The 19,847-nt window shown below is 37.6% G+C and overlaps 3 protein-coding genes across 3 annotated transcripts; 2 read left to right on the top strand and 1 right to left on the bottom strand.

Moving 5' to 3' along the window:
* Nucleotides 1–5,672: 5,672 nt before the first annotated feature.
* Nucleotides 5,673–6,842, top strand: LOC133035761 (uncharacterized). The gene has a single exon (XM_061111952.1). The coding sequence runs from the start codon at nucleotides 5,673–5,675 to the stop codon at nucleotides 6,840–6,842; it is 1,170 nt and encodes a 389-aa protein (XP_060967935.1).
* Nucleotides 6,843–7,399: 557 nt separating this feature from the next.
* LOC133033706 (protein RETICULATA-RELATED 6, chloroplastic-like) lies at nucleotides 7,400–12,938 on the top strand. The gene is made up of 7 exons (XM_061108750.1): nucleotides 7,400–8,858; nucleotides 9,492–9,621; nucleotides 9,852–10,382; nucleotides 10,813–10,920; nucleotides 11,094–11,642; nucleotides 12,047–12,160; nucleotides 12,579–12,938. The coding sequence occupies exons 1-7, from the start codon at nucleotides 8,176–8,178 to the stop codon at nucleotides 12,744–12,746; spliced, it is 2,283 nt and encodes a 760-aa protein (XP_060964733.1). The 5' UTR covers nucleotides 7,400–8,175; the 3' UTR covers nucleotides 12,747–12,938.
* Nucleotides 12,939–13,334: 396 nt separating this feature from the next.
* On the bottom strand, nucleotides 13,335–16,535 carry LOC115703598 (arogenate dehydrogenase 1, chloroplastic). Its single transcript, XM_030630828.2, has 8 exons — nucleotides 16,237–16,535; nucleotides 15,035–16,097; nucleotides 14,763–14,931; nucleotides 14,508–14,663; nucleotides 14,120–14,202; nucleotides 13,933–14,002; nucleotides 13,735–13,809; nucleotides 13,335–13,646 (listed from the first exon to the last, which is right to left on the bottom strand). Exons 2-8 carry the CDS (start codon nucleotides 15,214–15,216, stop codon nucleotides 13,569–13,571), a joined length of 813 nt encoding a protein of 270 aa, XP_030486688.2. The 5' UTR covers nucleotides 15,217–16,097; nucleotides 16,237–16,535; the 3' UTR covers nucleotides 13,335–13,568.
* Between the last annotated feature and the right edge of the window lie 3,312 nt (nucleotides 16,536–19,847).

The following is a 19,847-nucleotide window of genomic DNA, read 5'->3' as shown; positions in this document are numbered from 1 at the left end:
TTTTGCAATTTTGCAGTTTTATCTTTTCTGCATCTGATTTTCTCAAAAACCCCAATTTACTAATTCAACCATTTAAATGCCAATTCTAACTATTTAATAACTATAAATAATTATTAAATAATATTGTCATTTATCACATTTATTAATTGAACCATACAAAGTATCATAATTAACAAATATGCCCCTATAAACTCTTTCTTTACAATTTCGCCCTTACTTAGTGAAAATTTCACAAATAGACATAGTCTAATTTAAGAATTATAATTGATTAATCAAAACCAATTATATGAGTCTTACAAGCAATATTATCTCAACTAGTGCGGGGACCATGGGTCTATATAACCGAGCTTCCAATAAGTAGATCAAGAATTTAGCACTAAAATTCACTAACTTATTAATTCTTCGTTGAATCCACGCATAGAACTTAGAATTGCACTCTCAGTATATAGAATGCTTTATATGTTCCACCATATAGACACATCATAAGTTATCCATTGTTATAATCCTAATTTGATCACTGATCCTCTATATGAATGATCTACATTGTAAAGGGATTAAATTACCGTTACACCCTACAATGTATTTATTCCTTAAAACACTTGACCCCGTATAAATGATATTTCAGCTTATGTGAAATGAGTACTCCACCATTTATGTTCGTTTGGTCAAGCTCGAAGGAGATCATCCTTTGCTTACTATTCGCCAGATAGAAGCTATAGATTCCATGTTTATGCTAGCGCTCCCACTCAATTGCACTACCGTGTTCCCAAAATGTACGTATCACCCTGACCTAAAAGTATGCTTAACTAACAAATCAAAGAACACGAATAGCCTTTCAAGATTGAGCTTAATCATAACAGGATTAAGATCATTTGATCTAGGATCAACTAGGCGATATTGACTTGAATAGATATTACGGTAAGTTTAATAAATCTAAGTCAAAGTTCAATATCGGTCCCTTCCGATGCATACTCCATGCATCCAACTTGAGCTTTACTTTAACCAATGCTCTGGAAAGAACATAGCATTTCTCCAAATGCAAGTAAACTCTGTTGTAGATTATCATATCAGTAAAACCCTATGTCTGATAAATCTAGGAAGCTTTATTCACATAGTCATGTTTACTTTCCAATGTGTTGACGGCACAATAAACAGGATCAAGTATGTGAAAAGGGTTTCAGATGAATTCATACATTATGTACATATAATCATGAAATAAATCATGTGAACCATGCAACATTAAATGTTATTTCTGATCTATATTAATAAGTAAATCTGATTATATTGAAATGAGTTTTATTTAGGGCATAAAACCCAACAGTGTTCACCTCTGCAATGGATGAGATACTGAAGAAAACCCATAATCTTCAGGTCACGGATGAAGATGAAGAATGGGAAGTGGATAAAAGCTTGTCAATCACGGTTTCAAAATTCAATTTAAGAGGCCGCCTCTGTACTAACTCAGAACACAGTCGGGGATTTCTCAAGAAAGTGCTGGGAGGAATATGGAGATTGAAGGATGCTGAATGGAACATCAAAATCAAAGAAAAGTTCGAAAAAGGTCTTTTCTTAACTTTTACATTTGCATCTAAATCTATTCAAAGCAGAATTTTAACTAGAATGCCATGGTATTTATCTAATGGGGTGTTAATCTTGGGCAAAATGGAAAATTCTAATGAATCTTGGAGGCATGATTTAACAAGCTTCCCTATATGGGGTCGGGCATGGGGAGTTCCAATCGATCTGCTGACTACAAAAAACACAACTCGAATGGCAGCCAAGGCAGGGGAAATAATCACGGTACAGAATACAGATGTCTCTCGGATGGTTGCAGACGGATTTTTTCGATTTAGAATCTGGACGTCTATCAACAAACCAGTGTGTCCAGGATTTTCCCTCCCTTGGAGCGGCCAAAAGAAGTGGATAGCATTCCAATATGAAGAATTGCCTTTCATGTGCTTTAAGTGCGGAAGAATTGGGCATTGCATTAAAGATTGTCATCAATATCCCATACTAGCTCAAAGGGAAGACATGGATGGTACAGTGGTATATGGAAAATGGTTGAAGGTTGGAAATAGTCTCCAAGAAGACACACAAGATGATCGAAAAGAACTTGAAAGGAATTTAATTCTTGAAGACACTATACAGGAACCAACAAAAACAATTGGAAGGGCCACTACTGTTTCCTCTTCTCCCTCAATAGCTTCCATGGGCGAGAACAAAATAGAAGGCAAGTTAGGGGCGGCTAACAGGGACACTGTCCAAAGCAAGATACAGTAGAGACTAGAGGAGGGGTCAGGTTATTTATCAAAAAATTCTGGTTTGAAGACAGGGGAAATCGGCAGAGAGGAATCCAAGGGAAAGTGTGATGATGGAAATAGGGGGAAACGTCGAATTGTGGAAGATTATGGAGATGTAGGCTACGGGAAGATGAAGAAGTCAGCCACGGCTCTATCCAAAGAAACTCAGGATGAAACACTCTTTAACATACCAGTATTCTATGCACAAGAAGCAAACATACTAGAAGGATCTACACCCTTTGTGGTAGGAAACTGTTCAAAAAGCATTGCAAAAGAAAATAGAAGAAAGGTGGCAGTGAAGAAGGATCCCAAGGCCAAAAGAGGGAAGGTGGAAACCAAAGTGGCTAGCATTTCTCCTATGGGGGATTCGATAGTCACTCAGCTCAAAGAAGAGGCGAACCCTGAAGTTTAGGGTCGCCTACAGCCATGAACATCCTTTTTTGGAACGCCCAAGGGGTGGGGAACCCTTGGACAATGCGTTCTTTAACTTCCCTGGTGAACCATTATTCTCCTAAAATGGTTTTTATCTCTGAATCCAAGATTCGTACTGTGAGGGCTGAAGCTTTGAGAGTCAAGCTGGGTTTTGTTGGTTGTTTTACAGTTGAAGCTCGGGGAAAAAGTGGGGGTCTCATTTTGCTTTGGGCTTTGGATGTAGAAACCCATGTGCAATCCTTCTCTCCCTTCCATATCGATTCTTTCGTTAGAATTGAGAATGGTCAATGGTGGAGATTCACTGGTTTCTATGGCGACCCAGATCCAAGTCAACGAGTCCATTCGTGGAAGCTCTTGAAAAGAATATGTAGAATGTACTCGGGGCCTTGGGTTGTGGGTGGAGATTTTAATGAGATTCTGCATCAAAGAGAGAAAAAGGGAGGCCTCCCTAAACCGAATTATCTAATCCACAATTTTAGAAAGGCTTTAGACAGTTGTCATTTGCGGGAAGTGAGTTATGAAGGAAGTGATTATACTTGGTGCAATGGTAGGAAAAATGACCTTATCTTTGAAAGGCTGGATCGTGTGTGTGGGAATTCAGATTGGTTTGATATGTTTCCATTAATGAAAGTTCACCATTTGGATCGCACTAATTCGGATCGTTGCCCTCTCCTCCTCATGGATTCCGATCCCAATCTAAAGACGAATAATGCGATTAGATGGCGAACTCGATTTCATTTTGAGAGCGCTTGGGCTGAAGATGAAGAGTGCACGAAAATTGTGCATTCGGTGTGGCGAAAAGACAAGCAGATTTCTAATGCGAAGGAGCTTAAGAACAGGCTGGGTAATTGTGGGGAGGCACTTCACCAATGGAACAAGACAAAGAAGCAAGAGATGACAAGGCAATTAAGGGAATGTGAAGATAAAATTGCACTGCTGTCCAAAAGCACCAACGAAATGGATTGGCAACAAATGCAAGAGTTGGAAAGGAAACAAAATGTCTGGCTAGATAAGGAGGAGAAATTTTGGAAACAACGGAGTAGAGCGGTTTGGCTAAAAGAAGGGGATAAGAACACAAAGTTTTTCCATAGAAAGGCGAGTAATAGGAAAGCAAAAAACACTATCCATGTCTTACTAGATGACCGGCTTCAATGGGTAACGGGTAATTGGAATATTGGTCGGGTGGCGTGTGAATACTTCAAACAATTATTCACATCTACTCCGGCTACAAAGGAGGAATTAGATGACTTCCAAAGCATTATCCCCAACCGAATTTCCAGAGCTACTAACGAGTACCTGCTGGAGCCTTTTAACAGTGAGGAAGTATTCAAAGCTATGCGTGATATTAACCCCCATAAAGCCCCAGGTAGGGACGGATTTCTTGGACTGTTTTATAGACAATATTGGCCAACAATTGGGACTGAAGTGATAAAAATCTGCCTTGGAATCCTTAATGATGGGATGCGAGTTCAGGATATCAATGACACACTCATTTGCCTCATTCCAAAGATCTCAAAGCCAACCCGAATGTCTGAATTTCGTCCAATAAGTCTCTGCAACGTGATATATAAAATAGTGGCTAAATGCCTTGCTGGCCGAATGAAGACAAGTATGCACCAAGCAATTTCAGAGGAGCAAAGTGCTTTCGTGGGGGGTAGACTTATTCAAGACAATGCCATAATCGGGTTTGAAAGCCTCCATTGTATGAAGACAAAAAGATTTGGAAATGGAAAGAAAATGGCTCTAAAGTTGGATATGTCAAAGGCCTACGATAGAGTGGAATAGAATTTCTTAAGAACAATGATGCGGGGTTTGGGCGATGAGGAACAATGGATCGGAAAAATTATGAGATGTGTGGAAAGTGTTACTTTTTCGGTCCTCATTAATGGTGAACAAATTGGGAATTTTCAACCTACCCAGGGTCTTCGCCAAGGTGACTCGCTATCTCCATACCTTTTCCTTCTTTGTTCGGAAGGTCTTTCTTGCCTAATTCATGAAGCTGAGAGGGCTGGCCGAATAAATGGGATCCAATTTGGGAGGGATAAAATCAAAGTTTCGCACTTATTCTTCGCAGATGATAGCTTTGTTTTCCTTGAGGCAAAGGAGAATGAATGTGATACGATGAAGAACATCTTGCAGAGATATGCTAGGCTCTCGGGTCAACAAGTAAATCTAGAAAAGTCTGAGGTGAGCATGGGTAAGAGGATCTCTTCGAACATGGGGCAGGATATGGCTAATCGGCTGGGGGTTCGGCTGGTCTCACATCATGCTAAATACTTGGGGCTTCCTAGCTTTGTGGGAAGAAAGAAACAAGAGGTTTTTGAAGTCATTAAAGAAAAAGTATGGAGCAAACTAAAAGGTTGGAAATCTTCAATGTTCTCTCAAGCCGGAAAGGAAATATTAATCAAAGCCGTGATTCAAGCTATACCAAGCTACACCATGAGTTGCTTCCGGCTTCCAAAAAAACTCATTAAATCTCTTCACTCCTTGGCCGCTAATTTCTGGTGGGGGGATACAAAAGATCACAAGAAACTCCATTGGAGTACTTGGGATAAATTATGTAGACCCAAGGAAGAGGGATGTCTTGGTTTTCGAAGCCTAACTGAGTTCAACCAAGCCCTTTTGGCCAAACAAGGGTGGAGGCTTATTCATAATCCCCAATCTCTCCTTACGCGAGTATTGAAAAATAGCTATTATCCTAACAAATCTTTTATGCAAGCAGGGTGTCCCGCGGGAGCTTCTTGTGTATGGAAAGGAATTTATTGGGGTAGGAAAATTTTGAAGGAAGGTGCTAGATGGAGGATTGGAAATGGTAGAGAAATCAATGTTTGGGAAGATAAATAGCTTCCCCGGCCACATGTAGCTACTCTTTCTCAATTTCCCGGTCTTCCACCCCAAACTAAACTTCATAAGTTTATCACTTGGGATGGGAATTGGGACATGGGGGAGATCACCAAATATTTTCACAAATATGACATCCCTTGGATCCAAGGAATTCCTATAGATTTATATATGGAAGACACTTTAATTTGGCCTTTCACTCCTAATGGTCAATACATTGTGAAAAGTGGGTATAGGGTTGGAAGGGAGATGAATCTTAATCCCACTAGATGCTCTAATTTGACAGCAATTCAGAGTTGGTGGAAAATGCTTTGGAGCCTTCACCTTCCCCCTCGAATGAAGCTTTTTGGGTGGAGAATGTGCCACAATTGGCTACCTGCTAAGACCAATCTGAAGCATAGAGGTATGGACATCAATACTCAATGTGAATCTTGTGGAAGGTATGATGAAAATCTTACTCATGCTTTATGGAATTGTGATAAGATTAAAAATATATGGAAGCTGCTGCCTTGGTATAAAAAAATTTCCAAATTGGGAGAGGGATCTATGTTCGATGTGTTACAGGCGGTAGAGAAGCAGGTTACTCGGGATGAATTTGAAGATACAATCAAAGTTCTTTGGGCAATATGGGAGAATCGAAACCGGCAATGGAATCAACTTCCAAGTATGAAGGGATATCAGCTTCTCAATTGGGTTTTCAATGCCTATCCGAAGGCCTCTACAATCGATCTCACAGCTGGCCAACAGAAGGTGGAAACTTACCCCAATCCGAAACACTGGATTCCTCCTGACAGTGGGTGTATTTGTGTTAATAGTGATGCAGCAATCAACGAAAATACTACTGGTGTGGGGCTCGATTTCGTTTGGAGAACAACCAGTGGCAAACTGCTTTCAGCTGGGATGGTATATATGCCCAGCCTGTGTTCTATTAAGATGGCTGAAGCTTGGGCCTTGCTGGAAGCTTTGAAGAAACCTCCTGCGATTGATACTTCTCAGATTGCAGTCCAGACTGATTGCAAATTGCTGGTGGAAGAAATTAAGACTCAAGGAAATACCCTCACTGCCGAAAGAAACATTATCCACAAGCTCAATAGGGTGCTGGAAACTTTTAATAGTGTTCATATTTTTCATGTAAAAAGAACCAATAATGAGTGTGCAAATTTATTAGCTAGGAAATGTCTAGCTGATAAATCTACCCAATTTTTTGACAATTCTTTTCAGGATTGGTTAGCTAAGTTTTGTAAGGCTGACCATCCTCTTGTGGTGTAGTTTGGTTTTGGTTCTAATAAATTCTTTTTCAAAAAAAAAAAAAAAATTATTAATTGAATTAAAAAGTTAAGATTATAAGATTAATTCAAATTATTGTTCATATATTGATTCTAGAAAGAGTAAGAAAAAGAAACATCATTTCTTTGTGCCCAAACTCTTTCGGATTTTATAAACTTTTTGATACTAACAAAATTGTTGCTTTAATTTTTCATCACACTGGAAACATATTGTTTTAGCTCTATTAGACAACCATATTTTCCCTTTTAAAAAGTCATTTTTTTTATAATTGAAAGATGTGATGTTTGAGTAATTACATGTATCATGTAATTGAAGATTTGATGTGAAGTCATTTTTTTTTATTTTTATTTAATGATGTTTTTTTTTTTTTTTTGATTTAAGGAGATTTATTTTATTTTTATTTTATTATATATAAATAAAAAGTGACCTATGAATTTCTCATAAACCATTTTATTTTTAATATAAATAAAAAGTTACCCATGAATTTCTCATTGAGAAAATTAGATTATTATTGGAGATAATAAACAATAGTCTTTTTTTAATTTTTTTTTCTGTAAATTATTTAAAATAATTAATTGAAAATAACCGATCCAATTAAATATTGTTTCACTACAAAAATACGGATTAGATGGAATAAACAAATATACCTTTTAGTTGGAGATGCCCTAATATACCTAACACGTTTCTTAGATATATTTTATGCTGTGGATGAGATGAGATAATCCTTCACAGTTCACACGAGTCGATGAGTCAATTCCACGTAAGTTCTGTACTCTTTCTAATTATTTCCCTGTTTTATAATCACCCAATTCCACGAGTGGATGTGAAAAACACAACAGATTAAGAACTCCACAAATCAGTTCTAGTTCTAAAAGACACCCACCACTCAATTCGTTTTTGCTTATTTGGCAGATAATTATCAAAATACAAAATCTTCCAAATAATTAATAACTGATAAGTATATTTTTGTTTACTTTCCCATGTGGCAAAAAATAAACAAGTATCAAGCGAAAATGAAATTGATCCTGAAGAAAATAAACAAAAAATAAAAACAAATCTAATTTCTAGACCAGAAAGTGCCACCGTGTGACCACAATTTATGTGTATGAGAAATTATTTTTTTTTGTTTAATATTTTATTTCCTACCACACACAGAAAATAAAATAGGTAAATTATTTCCAAAAATAAAAATAAAAATACTCCTAATATTTGAGGCTTAGGAAAGACAGATGGCTCAAAAGCAAACGGTCTTCTCGTTCGTTCGGTGACTTCACCCATGCTTAACTGACAGAACGCCTACGTTTCGCCGCGAAAAATGAAGCCACAACCCCACACTCACAGTGGCTTCGACCTTGGTAGACCACTCTACAATATAAATTCTAGGAATCTCAGAGAATTTGTCCCGGCAACCCTATTTTCTGGTCGATTTTCCGGCGTGAAGCTGCGGCAACATACCATTCGTCCGGTTTTATGTTGCCTTAACCAACCTGAAAATGAGAATTTCTCCAGTGGATCTTCCCGGAGTGAGGCGTACTCGAGACGACATGTGCTACTCGCTCCGTCTCTGGCGCTCGGAGCGTGGTTTCTGCAATCGGCGATGGCGAGTGGAGAGGATGCACTGCCGAATTCGCAGACGCCGCAGCCACAGCTGCAAACGAATGTGACGGAAGTGGCTCCGAAAATTGAGGTGGAGGCGGAGAAGAAGAAGGAAGAGGAGGAGAAGGTTATGAATGCAAGGATTTACGATGCGACGGCGATTGGAGAACCGATGGCGGTGGGGAAGGACAAGAAGAAGGTGTGGGATAAGCTGATGAACGCTCGGATTGTGTATTTAGGGGAAGCAGAACAGGTTCCGATTCGTGATGATAAGGAGTTGGAGCTTGAAATCGTAAAAGGTTTGAGAAATAGGTGTGTGGAAATTGAACGCCCCATATCTTTGGCTCTGGAAGCTTTTCCTTCTACAATGCAAGACCAACTCAACCAGTATATGGACAAAAGGTATTAACCCTGCCAACACGTTCATATTATATTTCTTCAACTGTATCATATGTGCATGCGAGCTTTTATGACTTATTTGGTTGAACCTTTATCTAATCGTGTTTCGTGGAGTGGAGTCATATTCAAGTTCCAAATTTAGTGAAAAATAATGTCTCAATTATTAGTCGTAATTGTTGATTTGAAGCCATGAAGTATATGAGCTATATAATACAGCACTGGTTGGGTTGACCTTTTCGAAATGGCTAATTGATGACAATTTTCATATCATCAATTTGCTAAGAATGCCCAGCTTGTGATTTTACTCTATTTAATATATTCGTTCTTGCCTTCTCTTAATAGAATAGATGCACCTCAGCTTGGACTATTAGTTGGATTGTTGCTCAACCTTAAGACCTCTATACTTGAACCAATGATGTCACCTTTAAGACCTCTAACTCGGAATGAAATTTAAATATTCACGATTATTTTGTTTATATGCTGTTAATTATTGCAGAAACCTTCCATTTATAGTTAAGTTCTGTATAAATAGGATTATTAACGATCTCATGTCAACAGTATTTGTTAAATACACCAATATATGAACAAAAAATTGTATACTTTTTCCTCTATCACGTTTCTTGAAAATCATTGCAGCATAGATGGTGAAACCTTGAAGTCTTACACAACACATTGGGCACCTGAGCGCTGGCAGGAGTATGAACCTCTTCTAAGTTACTGTCGTGATAATGGAGTTAGACTTGTTGCTTGTGGTACTCCTCTCAAGGTCTTTTACATTTCCCATATAAGGAATCCATATAAGGAATAGACACTAGAAATTATTAAATTACTTTGCATGTGCTATGGTGGGATAAATTGTTATCTGTTATCTTAATTGTTTAGGGGCTCGCCATCTTTCTGCTTTGCATTCATGTATTATGATTTTATTATGTCTGTTGATCCTTTTGTTATTTAGGGTAGAGATTGACAAAATACTCATTATTATAAATTAAGTAGGTTTTGCGGACTGTACAAGCAGAAGGTATTACTGGACTTTCAAAGGCTGATCGCAAGAAATACACTCCTCCAGCTGGTTCAGGCTTCATTGCAGGCTTTACTTCTATCTCACGTGGGTCACTGGTTGATTTAAACTATCCAAATCAATCTATTCCTTTCGGCCCAAGCTCCTATCTATCTGTTCAAGCTCGAGTGGTGGACGATTATGCCATGTCCCAAAATATCTTGCAAGCCATGGTGGATGGAGGAACCACAGGTATTATAGTAGTGGTTACAGGGGCGAGCCATGTTGCATACGGGTCCAGAGGTACTGGGGTGCCTGCAAGAATTTCAAAAAGGATACCAAAGAAAAACCAAGTGGTTGTATTACTTGACCCTGAAAGACAGCAAATAAGAAGAGAGGGAGAAGTTCCGATTGCTGACTTTTTGTGGTATTCTGCTGCCAGACCTTGCGACAGGAACTGTTTTGACCGCGCTGAAATTGCTCGAGTTATGAATGCTGCTGGCAGTAGACGAGATGCCCTCCCTCAGGTTACATATTCTCAGTATTCTTGCGATGCATTACTGCCAAAATTGCAACTACTTTACACAGCAGTTTCTACTATTTACTATTTAGTCTGTCAAAATTGAAATGCACATCCTGGCTATTACAAATGACATCATACATCCATTTGGTTTGGGTCCAACATATGCTTACTGAATCATCTTATTATTCTCATACATTATCTGCTGTTATTTATCTTCTGCATGCATAAGTAGAAACAATGGAGATATATTTCCTGGAAGTAATTGAACTGTGAGGAGTTGTGTAAGTCCTAATTTAATTTGTTTGATGGACTTTGAGGGGGATGGGTAGATCTAGCTCTTGGTAGGTGAGATTTTTGGGTTTGTATGTTATGACCACCTGCTATTCAATCCCTTAATGACCTTCTCAAAAGACCATATTCTGTCATGATTTCAGGACCTTCAAAAAGGACTAGATCTTGGTTTGGTATCTCCGGAGGTATTACAAAATTTCTTTGATTTGGAGAAGAATCCTCTTATGTCTGAACTCACTCATCGCTTCCAGGTAAGCTTGTTTCTGAAAACAAAAGTCACTTGTGTATGTGATTTTGAAGTTAAATTGTGTTCTGTGAAAGAAAAACCTGCGCATGTCTAAACTGTGTTCATGGTTTAAATTTGATATGATAGATGTAGTGCTTTATAGCACATAAGGTGACTTACTTTTAATCTTCTATGCAGGGTTTCAGGGAAAGACTGTTGGCAGATCCTAAATTTTTGCACAGATTAGCTATAGAAGAGTCTATCTCTATAACTACAGCTCTTATAGCACAATACGAAAAGCGGAAAGAAAATTTCTTTCAAGAGTTGGATTACGTTATTACAGATACTGTAAGGGGAATAGTTGTTGATTTTTTTACAGTATGGCTTCCTGCGCCAACTCTATCATTCCTTTCGCCAGCAAAGGAAATAAATGGCCTTGATAGCATGGACACTATTACAGACCTCCTTGGATCCATTCCTGATAATGCATTTCAAAAGAGTCCTGTTGGAAAGTACTGGAATATCAATCATAGAATTGCATCAGTTGTTTTTGGTGGTTTAAAGCTTGCTAGTGTTGGATTCGTTTCCAGTATTGGGGCTGTTGCCTTCTCAAATGTTCTGTATGGATTTCGCAAAGTTCTTAATCCAGAAGTTGTCAATATAGAACAAACTAAAAGATCTCCAATACTAAAAACAGCTGTTGTTTACTCGGGCTTTCTTGGAATCTCAGCAAATCTTCGCTATCAGGTACAATAGAAGTTTCTGTGGGTGCCTCAGTTGTTATTCTGTTGTGCATTATCGGTATTGTGTTCACTAATAAATCTTACTGTTTAAATCATGAGTTTTTTTTAATTATCATTTTTTATTTCTGTCATTATTAATTTATACAGGCACAAGAAGCTTTTTTTATTATTATTCTTTTCTTTTCTTGGTAAAGGCTAGACCCATTAGTATTCTACTGAATTAAGAGGTTGTGTTTTCATAGAAAATCCAAAGGATGAATGCATATTGTTGTCCTTTATTTTATGGGCTTTAACTTTCAACAAAGATTTTGTGATACGGTAAATAAGCATCTATGTTCTTAACCATAGCGTCCGTTTTCTTCAAATATACAGGTGACTATATGCTGATCTCTACTATTTCTAATGCAGTTTATCGCTGGAATTGTGGAGCACAGAATTTCTGATGAATTTCCATCTCAAACAATATTTGTAAATTTGCTGTCATTTATTGCTCGGACGATCAATTCCTACTGGGGAACTCAGGTAATAGCCATCTCCTTTCGCTTCTATACTTTCGTTCAACTACAGTTACTTTCTACTTGTGAAAAATATGCTCAGAGATTGACAAACACGTCTTTATCCTGTCCGTAAGGCAAAATAACATTTAGCTGTAATGTACTTCTATTTGTTTGGAACTATAGTTTATTACTTTATTATTACTATTATGAAGGAATTTAAACTAGAAAATCTAGGCTTAAGTTAATAGGAAACCATTCTGAATTCTTTTTTGTAGACCTTTCCCTAAAATCTTATTTTCCGCCACCAAGTTTTGATACATTTTTTTTTACTTAATCTCCATTCCTATTTCTTTGAATTTTTCACGCACTGCATCACAGTGGCTATAATGAAATAAGATGATTATTCTTGAACTTGGCTTAACATTGTTTCTTCAATGCTGCAGCAATGGATTGATCTCGCTCACTATACAGGACTGCAGTCTCGGGCAAAGGAATTACCCTCTTTACAAAATTCTGATTCTCCTAGTCACGTCGCATTGGAAGGCAATACCACAGAAGAAACCAATATAGATGAGATAAAAAATCAGGAAGGTGATAATCCCATTTTATAGTAGAGCCACAGTTTTTTTTTTTTAAGTTAATTTTTTTCCCTCCTTCCCTTCATATACTAATGAAAAGAGGGAACATGAAACGTGAAACAGAGCAGCCCTTGTGTTATAGAACTCTAAATACCCAATTTTTGTATACATTCAATGCAATTATTCCAATTTTGATGAAAATATATAGAAAGTTGTATCTCGCTATTCTGTTGTGTACTTCTGAAATTTTGCGCAATTTAACATAAATTAACAAATAAAAACAATATTGTAATGGAAACTGGGCAGCCTGTAGCGCCTCTAACATTCCTTGGAATAGTATACACCAACCAACTAAGCAGAACAATCTGATTGATATGGCCAACAATGTTTGATTTAATTTTGAGAAATGCTAAATGTACTCCATATTACACTCTGATATTGGTATTTCACTAAGACAAATTCTACTTACCGATTGAATAATTTGAACAATACGATTTGTTTTGATGAGATTGGATTGTTACAAAATGATTTCAAGCATTTTAATAGTTATTTTTATTTGTAATGTGAATAAAAACCAATTAAAATCAAACTTGTGGATCGTGAAAAGTCAAGTTGAATGTGTAAAGAGTGGAATAGAGAGTCAAACTGTTATTCAAATTTCAAACCATAAATATTTACTCTCACATAAATCACCCAACCATAAGAAAACAAATGTCTTCTTTATCAGTTGGACCTGTCAACCAATTCGAACAACTACAATGGGAAACAATATTTGTTTATCAAATATATTTTTTCAACCAAATGTCGTAAATCAGAATCTCTCATACATAAATTCTTGTGTTAGTGTTGCAACAGTTATTTATCTTGTTCTTCATTCATCCTATCTAGCAGCTTCTGCTTGACCTTCTGCAGTGCAAGTTCAAGGTTTTCCAGCTGCATATATTTAAGTTGTAAATTTTTAGTTTTAGCAAATCTTTAAGCACATAAGTTATGTTAAGAACATAGGGCAGTTGATCCATACCTCTTGTTTGGCAAATCTATTTCGTAGAAATAACCCACTATACAAATCAAAACTATCCTTCATGGTGTTCTCTTTCTGCAAAATAATTTGATGTTAGTCTCCTTTCTACTTCATTGCAGATTTTTTTTTTTTTTTTAACTATTTAAATATAGAAAGAAAGAAAAAAAGAAAACACTTCAATATGGTCATTTATTATACCAACTGGATTAGTGTTTCAAAGCCTTTCGTGTTCATAGGTGTGGACTCAATCGCCATTTCCGACAATACCCTGAAAAACATGTAGATGCTTGAGACTTGTTCATGACAGAATTTTTTTATTTTTTTTTCACCAGTCATTACTGATATAGGGCTAGAAAAAAATGAAGAAGAAAAAGAAGAAGAATACCTGCCAATAGTGTGAGTGAGAAATTGGCTCTTAGCAGCCACTTTGTCATGCTCCTCGCAAGACATTTCCAGCATTTGGCAACCCTGGATTGAATACATGCTGATTTTTGTTAGCAAAGATACTTGAAACTATAAGGCATCTCTAAATGGTGTTTTTTTACATGCAAGGGGTAGCAGACTCTTCTGACTATTAAATAGTCATACTAAGAACACATATTATGATCAGATAGTAATTTGAGTAAGGAGGGCATACTCTTCTGAGTATTAAATAGTTATACATGTGGCATGATGTTTGTTTAGCTTAATAATTGTAGGAACAAAAATGTAAAGCACTATTAGTTAACAGAGGAATCGATCAAGATATTAGCTTAGGCGAAATGACTAGTTACCTCAGTCTGGAAAATTTGGAGAAAGCTTGAGCAAGTAGATTGGTTCCTTATTCGAACTTTCTCAAACACACACGTTAAGCCTTTCCACCCATTTTTCCCACTCTCTGGTCCAAACATGGGATGAGTACAAAGCACATCTGACTCTTCAGGAAGCACCTAATAAGCAAATACAAACACGCCTTGTGTTATGTAAAAACTAAAAAGCATTTTGTTTTTACTATGGAGTGTTTTTTTATGGGAGTCAATTTAGCTTACTTGCAGTAGAAATGTTTTTGGATACTCTTTAACAGAGAGTACATCTACGAAAAGGGTTGGCCTTTTTAGACAATGAAATGGCATTGACTTGACAACCTCAGATAAGGACATAATCGAGGTGCATATCAAAACGACGTCGTTTTCCGCTTCAAGAAACGCTTCTATATCCCTGTTAAATACTCAAGTAATTTTTTTTACTTTTAGAAAAAAAGAAAAGTTAAAGACATACCTCTGTCTTTCCCTTTGTACATTTTGTATGCAAAAATTTGTACCTGAAGAATGAGACACCCAAAGAGTGACAGAGATCAGTGTAATCTGTCCGAGAAGTTGCTGTTAACTTATGGCCCTGTTTGATCATAGTCTGTGCCAGAAATTGGGCGAAAGAACCAAATCCCACTATGCCAATTTTGAGATTTGATGAAGAAATCGAGACAGATGATGAGGAAGTATACATGGTTTTTGTTTTGTTGTTCAAAATTGAGTTTCTACTTTTTAGGCTAAAGTAGGCTTAATAATTCAGCAATTGATAATAAATAATGAGGGGCCAAAAAGTCTTCGAATTTTGTTGCTGCCTATTTCTGGTTGTCATGTTAGGTGGGCTCTACCTCCACATGTTGCCTAGGTATAGTTCTTAGGTCAAATGGCTTCAACCACTTTTTTTTTTCTTGATAGAAGGCTTCAACAACTTAAAAGATTATTCTCGGAAAAATAAATTAAAAATACCTGTATAATAGAAATCAAATGTTTAGGATACAATCAAGTGCATAGGTATTTTATTGTGTTCAAATATCTTCCTTATCTTAGCTAGTTGATGAGCAACAATATTTACCTCTAACAACATAGTTAACAGTAACTTGAGGAAATGAAGAAAATAAACTATTAATATTACAAATAAAATCATTTAAACAAAGATTGGTGATGGATAAATAGTGGACACGGTCCACAAGGACTTGACAATCGGATTCCATGTTAGAGACAACAATTGAATTTTTAAGACACCACTTTAGAGACTGCTAAAGAGAGAGAGCTTCCATTAACAAAGGTGAAAAGACAGCAAGCCAAGGTATGGAGGCTACTGCGATGATATCTCCTTTGAAGTTGCGTATTACAAAGCCAAGGCCCATCTTGCATCTGTTAGTGTCTTGAGCTACATCAATGTTCAATTTCAAAAGGCCAGCAGGTGGGGGTACCCAATTGGAAGCGGATGAGCGAGTTGCATAGGCCAAGGAAGTGTAGGAAGGCTCATTATGCAGCTGATACTGATGCAGGTACTGCTCTGCCCCTTATAGAACCAAGCTAGGATTGGTGACATGCTTATGATGTAATGTTTCGTTGCTGCAGTGCCATATTTTCCACAACAAACAAAGAAAAAACCAGAAATCTCTTTTGGAAAAGTTAGTTTAAATAAGATGCAATATATCAACAACAACCCGTATTTTGAAAGAAAAACATACAAGTGGGTTAGTTTCCATACCTTCTACACAGTAGAGCAACCAAAAAGAGCATGTACTAGGGTCTATTCAGTGCAATGGCAGCAGCAGCAAACTGAGTTGGGAATGATTCGCTTGTGATGAAGCTTCAATCGAGTTGGGAGAACATCATTGTAAGCTCGCCAAGCAAAGTATTTGATCTTTGACGGAATAGGGAGGAGCCAATAGGATTTCTACATTTTTGTTGCTCAAAGGAATCTGAAGGAGAAGGTTCATTTTGTGTAGCTAAGGTATGAGCATGGTGATATCATGAGTTTATTGTGTAGTGTCCATGAGATGTAAAAGGCCATAAAAAGGAATCTAGTGATTGGGTATTAGGGAGAGGGATAGAGAGTATGGCCTAGTAAATATCATTGGGAAATAGTGTATGAAGCTTGATGACATCCCATGCACCATTGGAAGCAATTAGACTAGAAACAGAACAGTTCCGATAGGAAGGATTACTAAGATATGCCAGCTTACCACACCCCGAAATCCAGGTATCAGTATAAATTGAAATGGATGTACTGTCTCCAACTTTTTTCCTAATTCCAGACATGAGAAGCTCCTTGCCCCATGAAATTCTAGTCCAAACCAGCTAGGGATGATGACCCTTACCAGTATTTAGAAAAGTAGAATGAGAAAAATGGCGAGCCTTGAGTAGAGAGGCCACCAAAGAATGAGGTGATTGAGTAAGGCGCCAAGCTTGCTTGGCAAGCATAGCTTGGGTGAAGGCTTTCATAGACCCAAAACTAAGGCCACCATGGAACTTGGATTTGTAAAGAGAAGACCAAGCTACCCAATGAGTTTTCTATTTTTGATTGGTTCCACCCCACTAAAAATTAGCCATCATGGACTCAAGTTTAGAGTGAAAGAAAAGGGAAGCTTGAAGCAAGACATGGCATAAGACGAGATTGCTTGAACCTCCGATTTGAGTATATTTCCTTTCCCCCTTTTGAGAAGAAGGTGGAGTTCCACCTATTCAAATGAGCCCAAACACGATCATAGAGGTAATTGAAGGCCTCCTTTTTAGATCTCTTAAAAGATTGAGGAAGTCCCAGGTACTTCTCTATTTTAGCACGGATGGGGACGTTAAGGATATTGGTAATGGACATTTTGATATTCTCGTCAGTAGTAGGAGAGAAATAGAGTGAGGATTTGGAAAGTTAACAAGTTTTCCAAACGCCAGACTATAATCATGCAGTAAATCCTTGATGGTGGTGGCCACAATAGGAGAAGTAGCACTGAAAAAGAAGATTTCCATCATCGAATATGAGATGAGAGATAAGGGGAGCAGTGCGAGTGATCTTGATGCCAAGTGCATGCTTTCGAGGAATTCTTCGACTGGTTGCCTGAGCAATGATTGAGGATAATCCCTCAGAGCATAGAAGAAAAAGATATGGTGATAGAGGGTCACCCTGAAGAATACCAAGAGTGGGAAGGAGATTCTCATGGACTTGGTTGTTGACAGAGAAAGAAAAGTAGGTCGAGGATACACAAGACATTATGAACTCAATGAAATTAACAGGAAAAGTAAACTTTTCCATCACTTTGCAAAGAAAAGTCCATTCAACTCAGTCAAAAGCTTTTACCATATAAGGTTTAAGAGTCATCCAATCAACTTTACCTGAGGTTCTACAGGCTAGGGTGTGAGTTACCTCCTGACCAATAATGATGTTATCAGAGATTAGTTTGTCAGGTAAGAAAGCACTCAGAGTGGGAGAATGATTTTGGAAAGGATAGGTTTGAGCCTGTTGATAAGAGTTGGAGAGATGATTTTATACAAGGTGGTACATAGGCTTATTGGACGATAATCAAGGAGAGTGTTAGGATGAGATTTCTTCAGAATAAGCACAATAATGGTTTTGTTGATCAAAGTAATGTTTGTTGTGCCATTTAGGAAGCTAAGAGCAGCGGCAGTCACGTCCCCCAATAATGTGCCAATTAGACTTATGAAAAGAGCCATTAAAGCCATCAATACCCAAAGCCTTATCATTAGCTAAAAAGGTAGCTTTCTTGACTTTGTCAACTGTGTAGGGGGCATTCAGAAGGTTATAATCATCATGGGTGATAATTAGAGTAATTTCAGAGATAACTTTGTCCATGAGAGAGGGATTTGGAAGATGGCTAGTGAAAAGCTAAGAGAAGTATTCTTCAACAGTGTCCACAATGGCTTGATTACTGGAGGCAACAGATTCATCAACATGGACAAAGGAGCATATTTTATTCGTCAACCATCGAGAAGAAGCCACATAATGAAAGTAACGGGTATTCTTATCACTAAGTAATGAGTACTCCTTGTAGAGAAGATGATCAAGAGAACTTTGCAATTGACGACAAGAACTAAGGCATTGATCATTGGGTTAGGGAATGCTCTGAACTAGACGTAGCTAAGTTTGGGCCTCGCAGATTTGTTGAGTAATTGGCGAGCCTAAGATTTTCTTCCAAGATTGAAGATTGAATTCTCACTGAGAGAGCTTGTGAGTGATATTGGCAATTAGATCAGTGTAATGCTCAGTGGGAACATAGCACTAGGCATTACAAATACAATCTTCAAAGGCTACTTCACTAATCAAAGTTTTGTCAAAATAGAATCGAGAGGGTCGACGACAGTTCTTCGCTCTGCGCCCATAAGGAGAAAGGATTAGAGCACAATGATCACAGCCAAAGTAATCTCTGTGTTAAAGAGGAGCCCGAGGGAACAATGAGTCCCAAGTGAAGTTTGAGATGCTCCAATTTAAACACTCCTAGATATGAGTACGCTGAGAATGCCTGTTGGTCCAATTGTAGGGACTTCCATGTCTAGAAATGGGATGAAGAGTAAAAGAGTAAAAGAGTCTAAGAAAGATCTAAAGTGAGGCGAAGGACCATGATTAGAAGTGCTCCCAATTTTATCAACGGTTGTTAGGAAGTCATTAAGTCCTCCATCAGCAGCCATGGGGTGGTGCTAACTGTATCACCAATGCGTTGCAATAATTGCCAAGTATGAGTGCGATGAGAATGATTAGGAGCACCATAAAAACCAGTAAAAGTAAAAGAATAATTATTAGAAAACTTGTTGTAACAGTGAGAATTACTTATATTGAACGAAAGCAAGGTTACATCGATATCATTAGTCTAAAGAAAAATCAAGCCACGACTAAGGCCAACTCTAGGGACTTCAAGATCATTAGGAAACATAAGCTTATTAATAAACCTATTTACAGCACCTATGGGGAGTTTAGTCTCCATAATATACAAAAGGGTTGGTTTATATTGCTTCACTAACAATGAGAGATTTCAAAATGCTCGGCCGCTCCCTAAACCCCAAGCATTCCAACTAATGAAACTCATGGGTCCCAGCAGGTGCGTTGGGCATCACTCGCCTCAATAGAGCTAGCTTCGTCAAGAGAATGAGCGATGTTGCGGTTGTGCTTCAGTATCTTTCTAAATTCAACTTCATTGATGCTAGATGGATGATTAAAAGTAAACTTCGTATTTGTTTGAGCTTGAGGAACATTGTGCGCAGGCTGTGGAGAGGCTCCTATCGTGAACTGAAGTGGTTGAGAACCAACTAAATCACTAAGTATGGTGGAAAAGACCCAAGAAATGAGAACACTATGCCAGTCAGGAAAAA

The sequence above is a fragment of the Cannabis sativa genome, chromosome 1 (genome assembly GCF_029168945.1).
Source record: "Cannabis sativa cultivar Pink pepper isolate KNU-18-1 chromosome 1, ASM2916894v1, whole genome shotgun sequence".
Lineage (NCBI taxonomy): Eukaryota > Viridiplantae > Streptophyta > Magnoliopsida > Rosales > Cannabaceae > Cannabis > Cannabis sativa.
The sequence above is the reverse complement of the archived record's forward strand: the minus strand, read 5'-3'. Positions and strand labels throughout refer to the sequence as shown.

Bases quoted from the DNA above. Each gene is read 5' to 3' on its own strand.
- LOC133035761 (XM_061111952.1), top strand. From the start codon at position 5,673: ATGGGGGAGATCACCAAATATTTTCACAAATATGACATCCCTTGGATC.
- LOC133033706 (XM_061108750.1), top strand. From the start codon at position 8,176: ATGAAGCCACAACCCCACACTCACAGTGGCTTCGACCTTGGTAGACCA. The intron at 11,643-12,046 runs GTACAATAGAAG...TTTCTAATGCAG, and splicing joins CAGCAAATCTTCGCTATCAG to TTTATCGCTGGAATTGTGGA. The intron at 12,161-12,578 runs GTAATAGCCATC...TCAATGCTGCAG, and splicing joins ATTCCTACTGGGGAACTCAG to CAATGGATTGATCTCGCTCA.
- LOC115703598 (XM_030630828.2), bottom strand. From the start codon at position 15,216: ATGTATACTTCCTCATCATCTGTCTCGATTTCTTCATCAAATCTCAAA. The intron at 14,664-14,762 runs GTAAGCTAAATT...TTTGCTTATTAG, and splicing joins CAAAAACATTTCTACTGCAA to GTGCTTCCTGAAGAGTCAGA. The intron at 13,647-13,734 runs GTATGGATCAAC...AAATATATGCAG, and splicing joins ATAGATTTGCCAAACAAGAG to CTGGAAAACCTTGAACTTGC.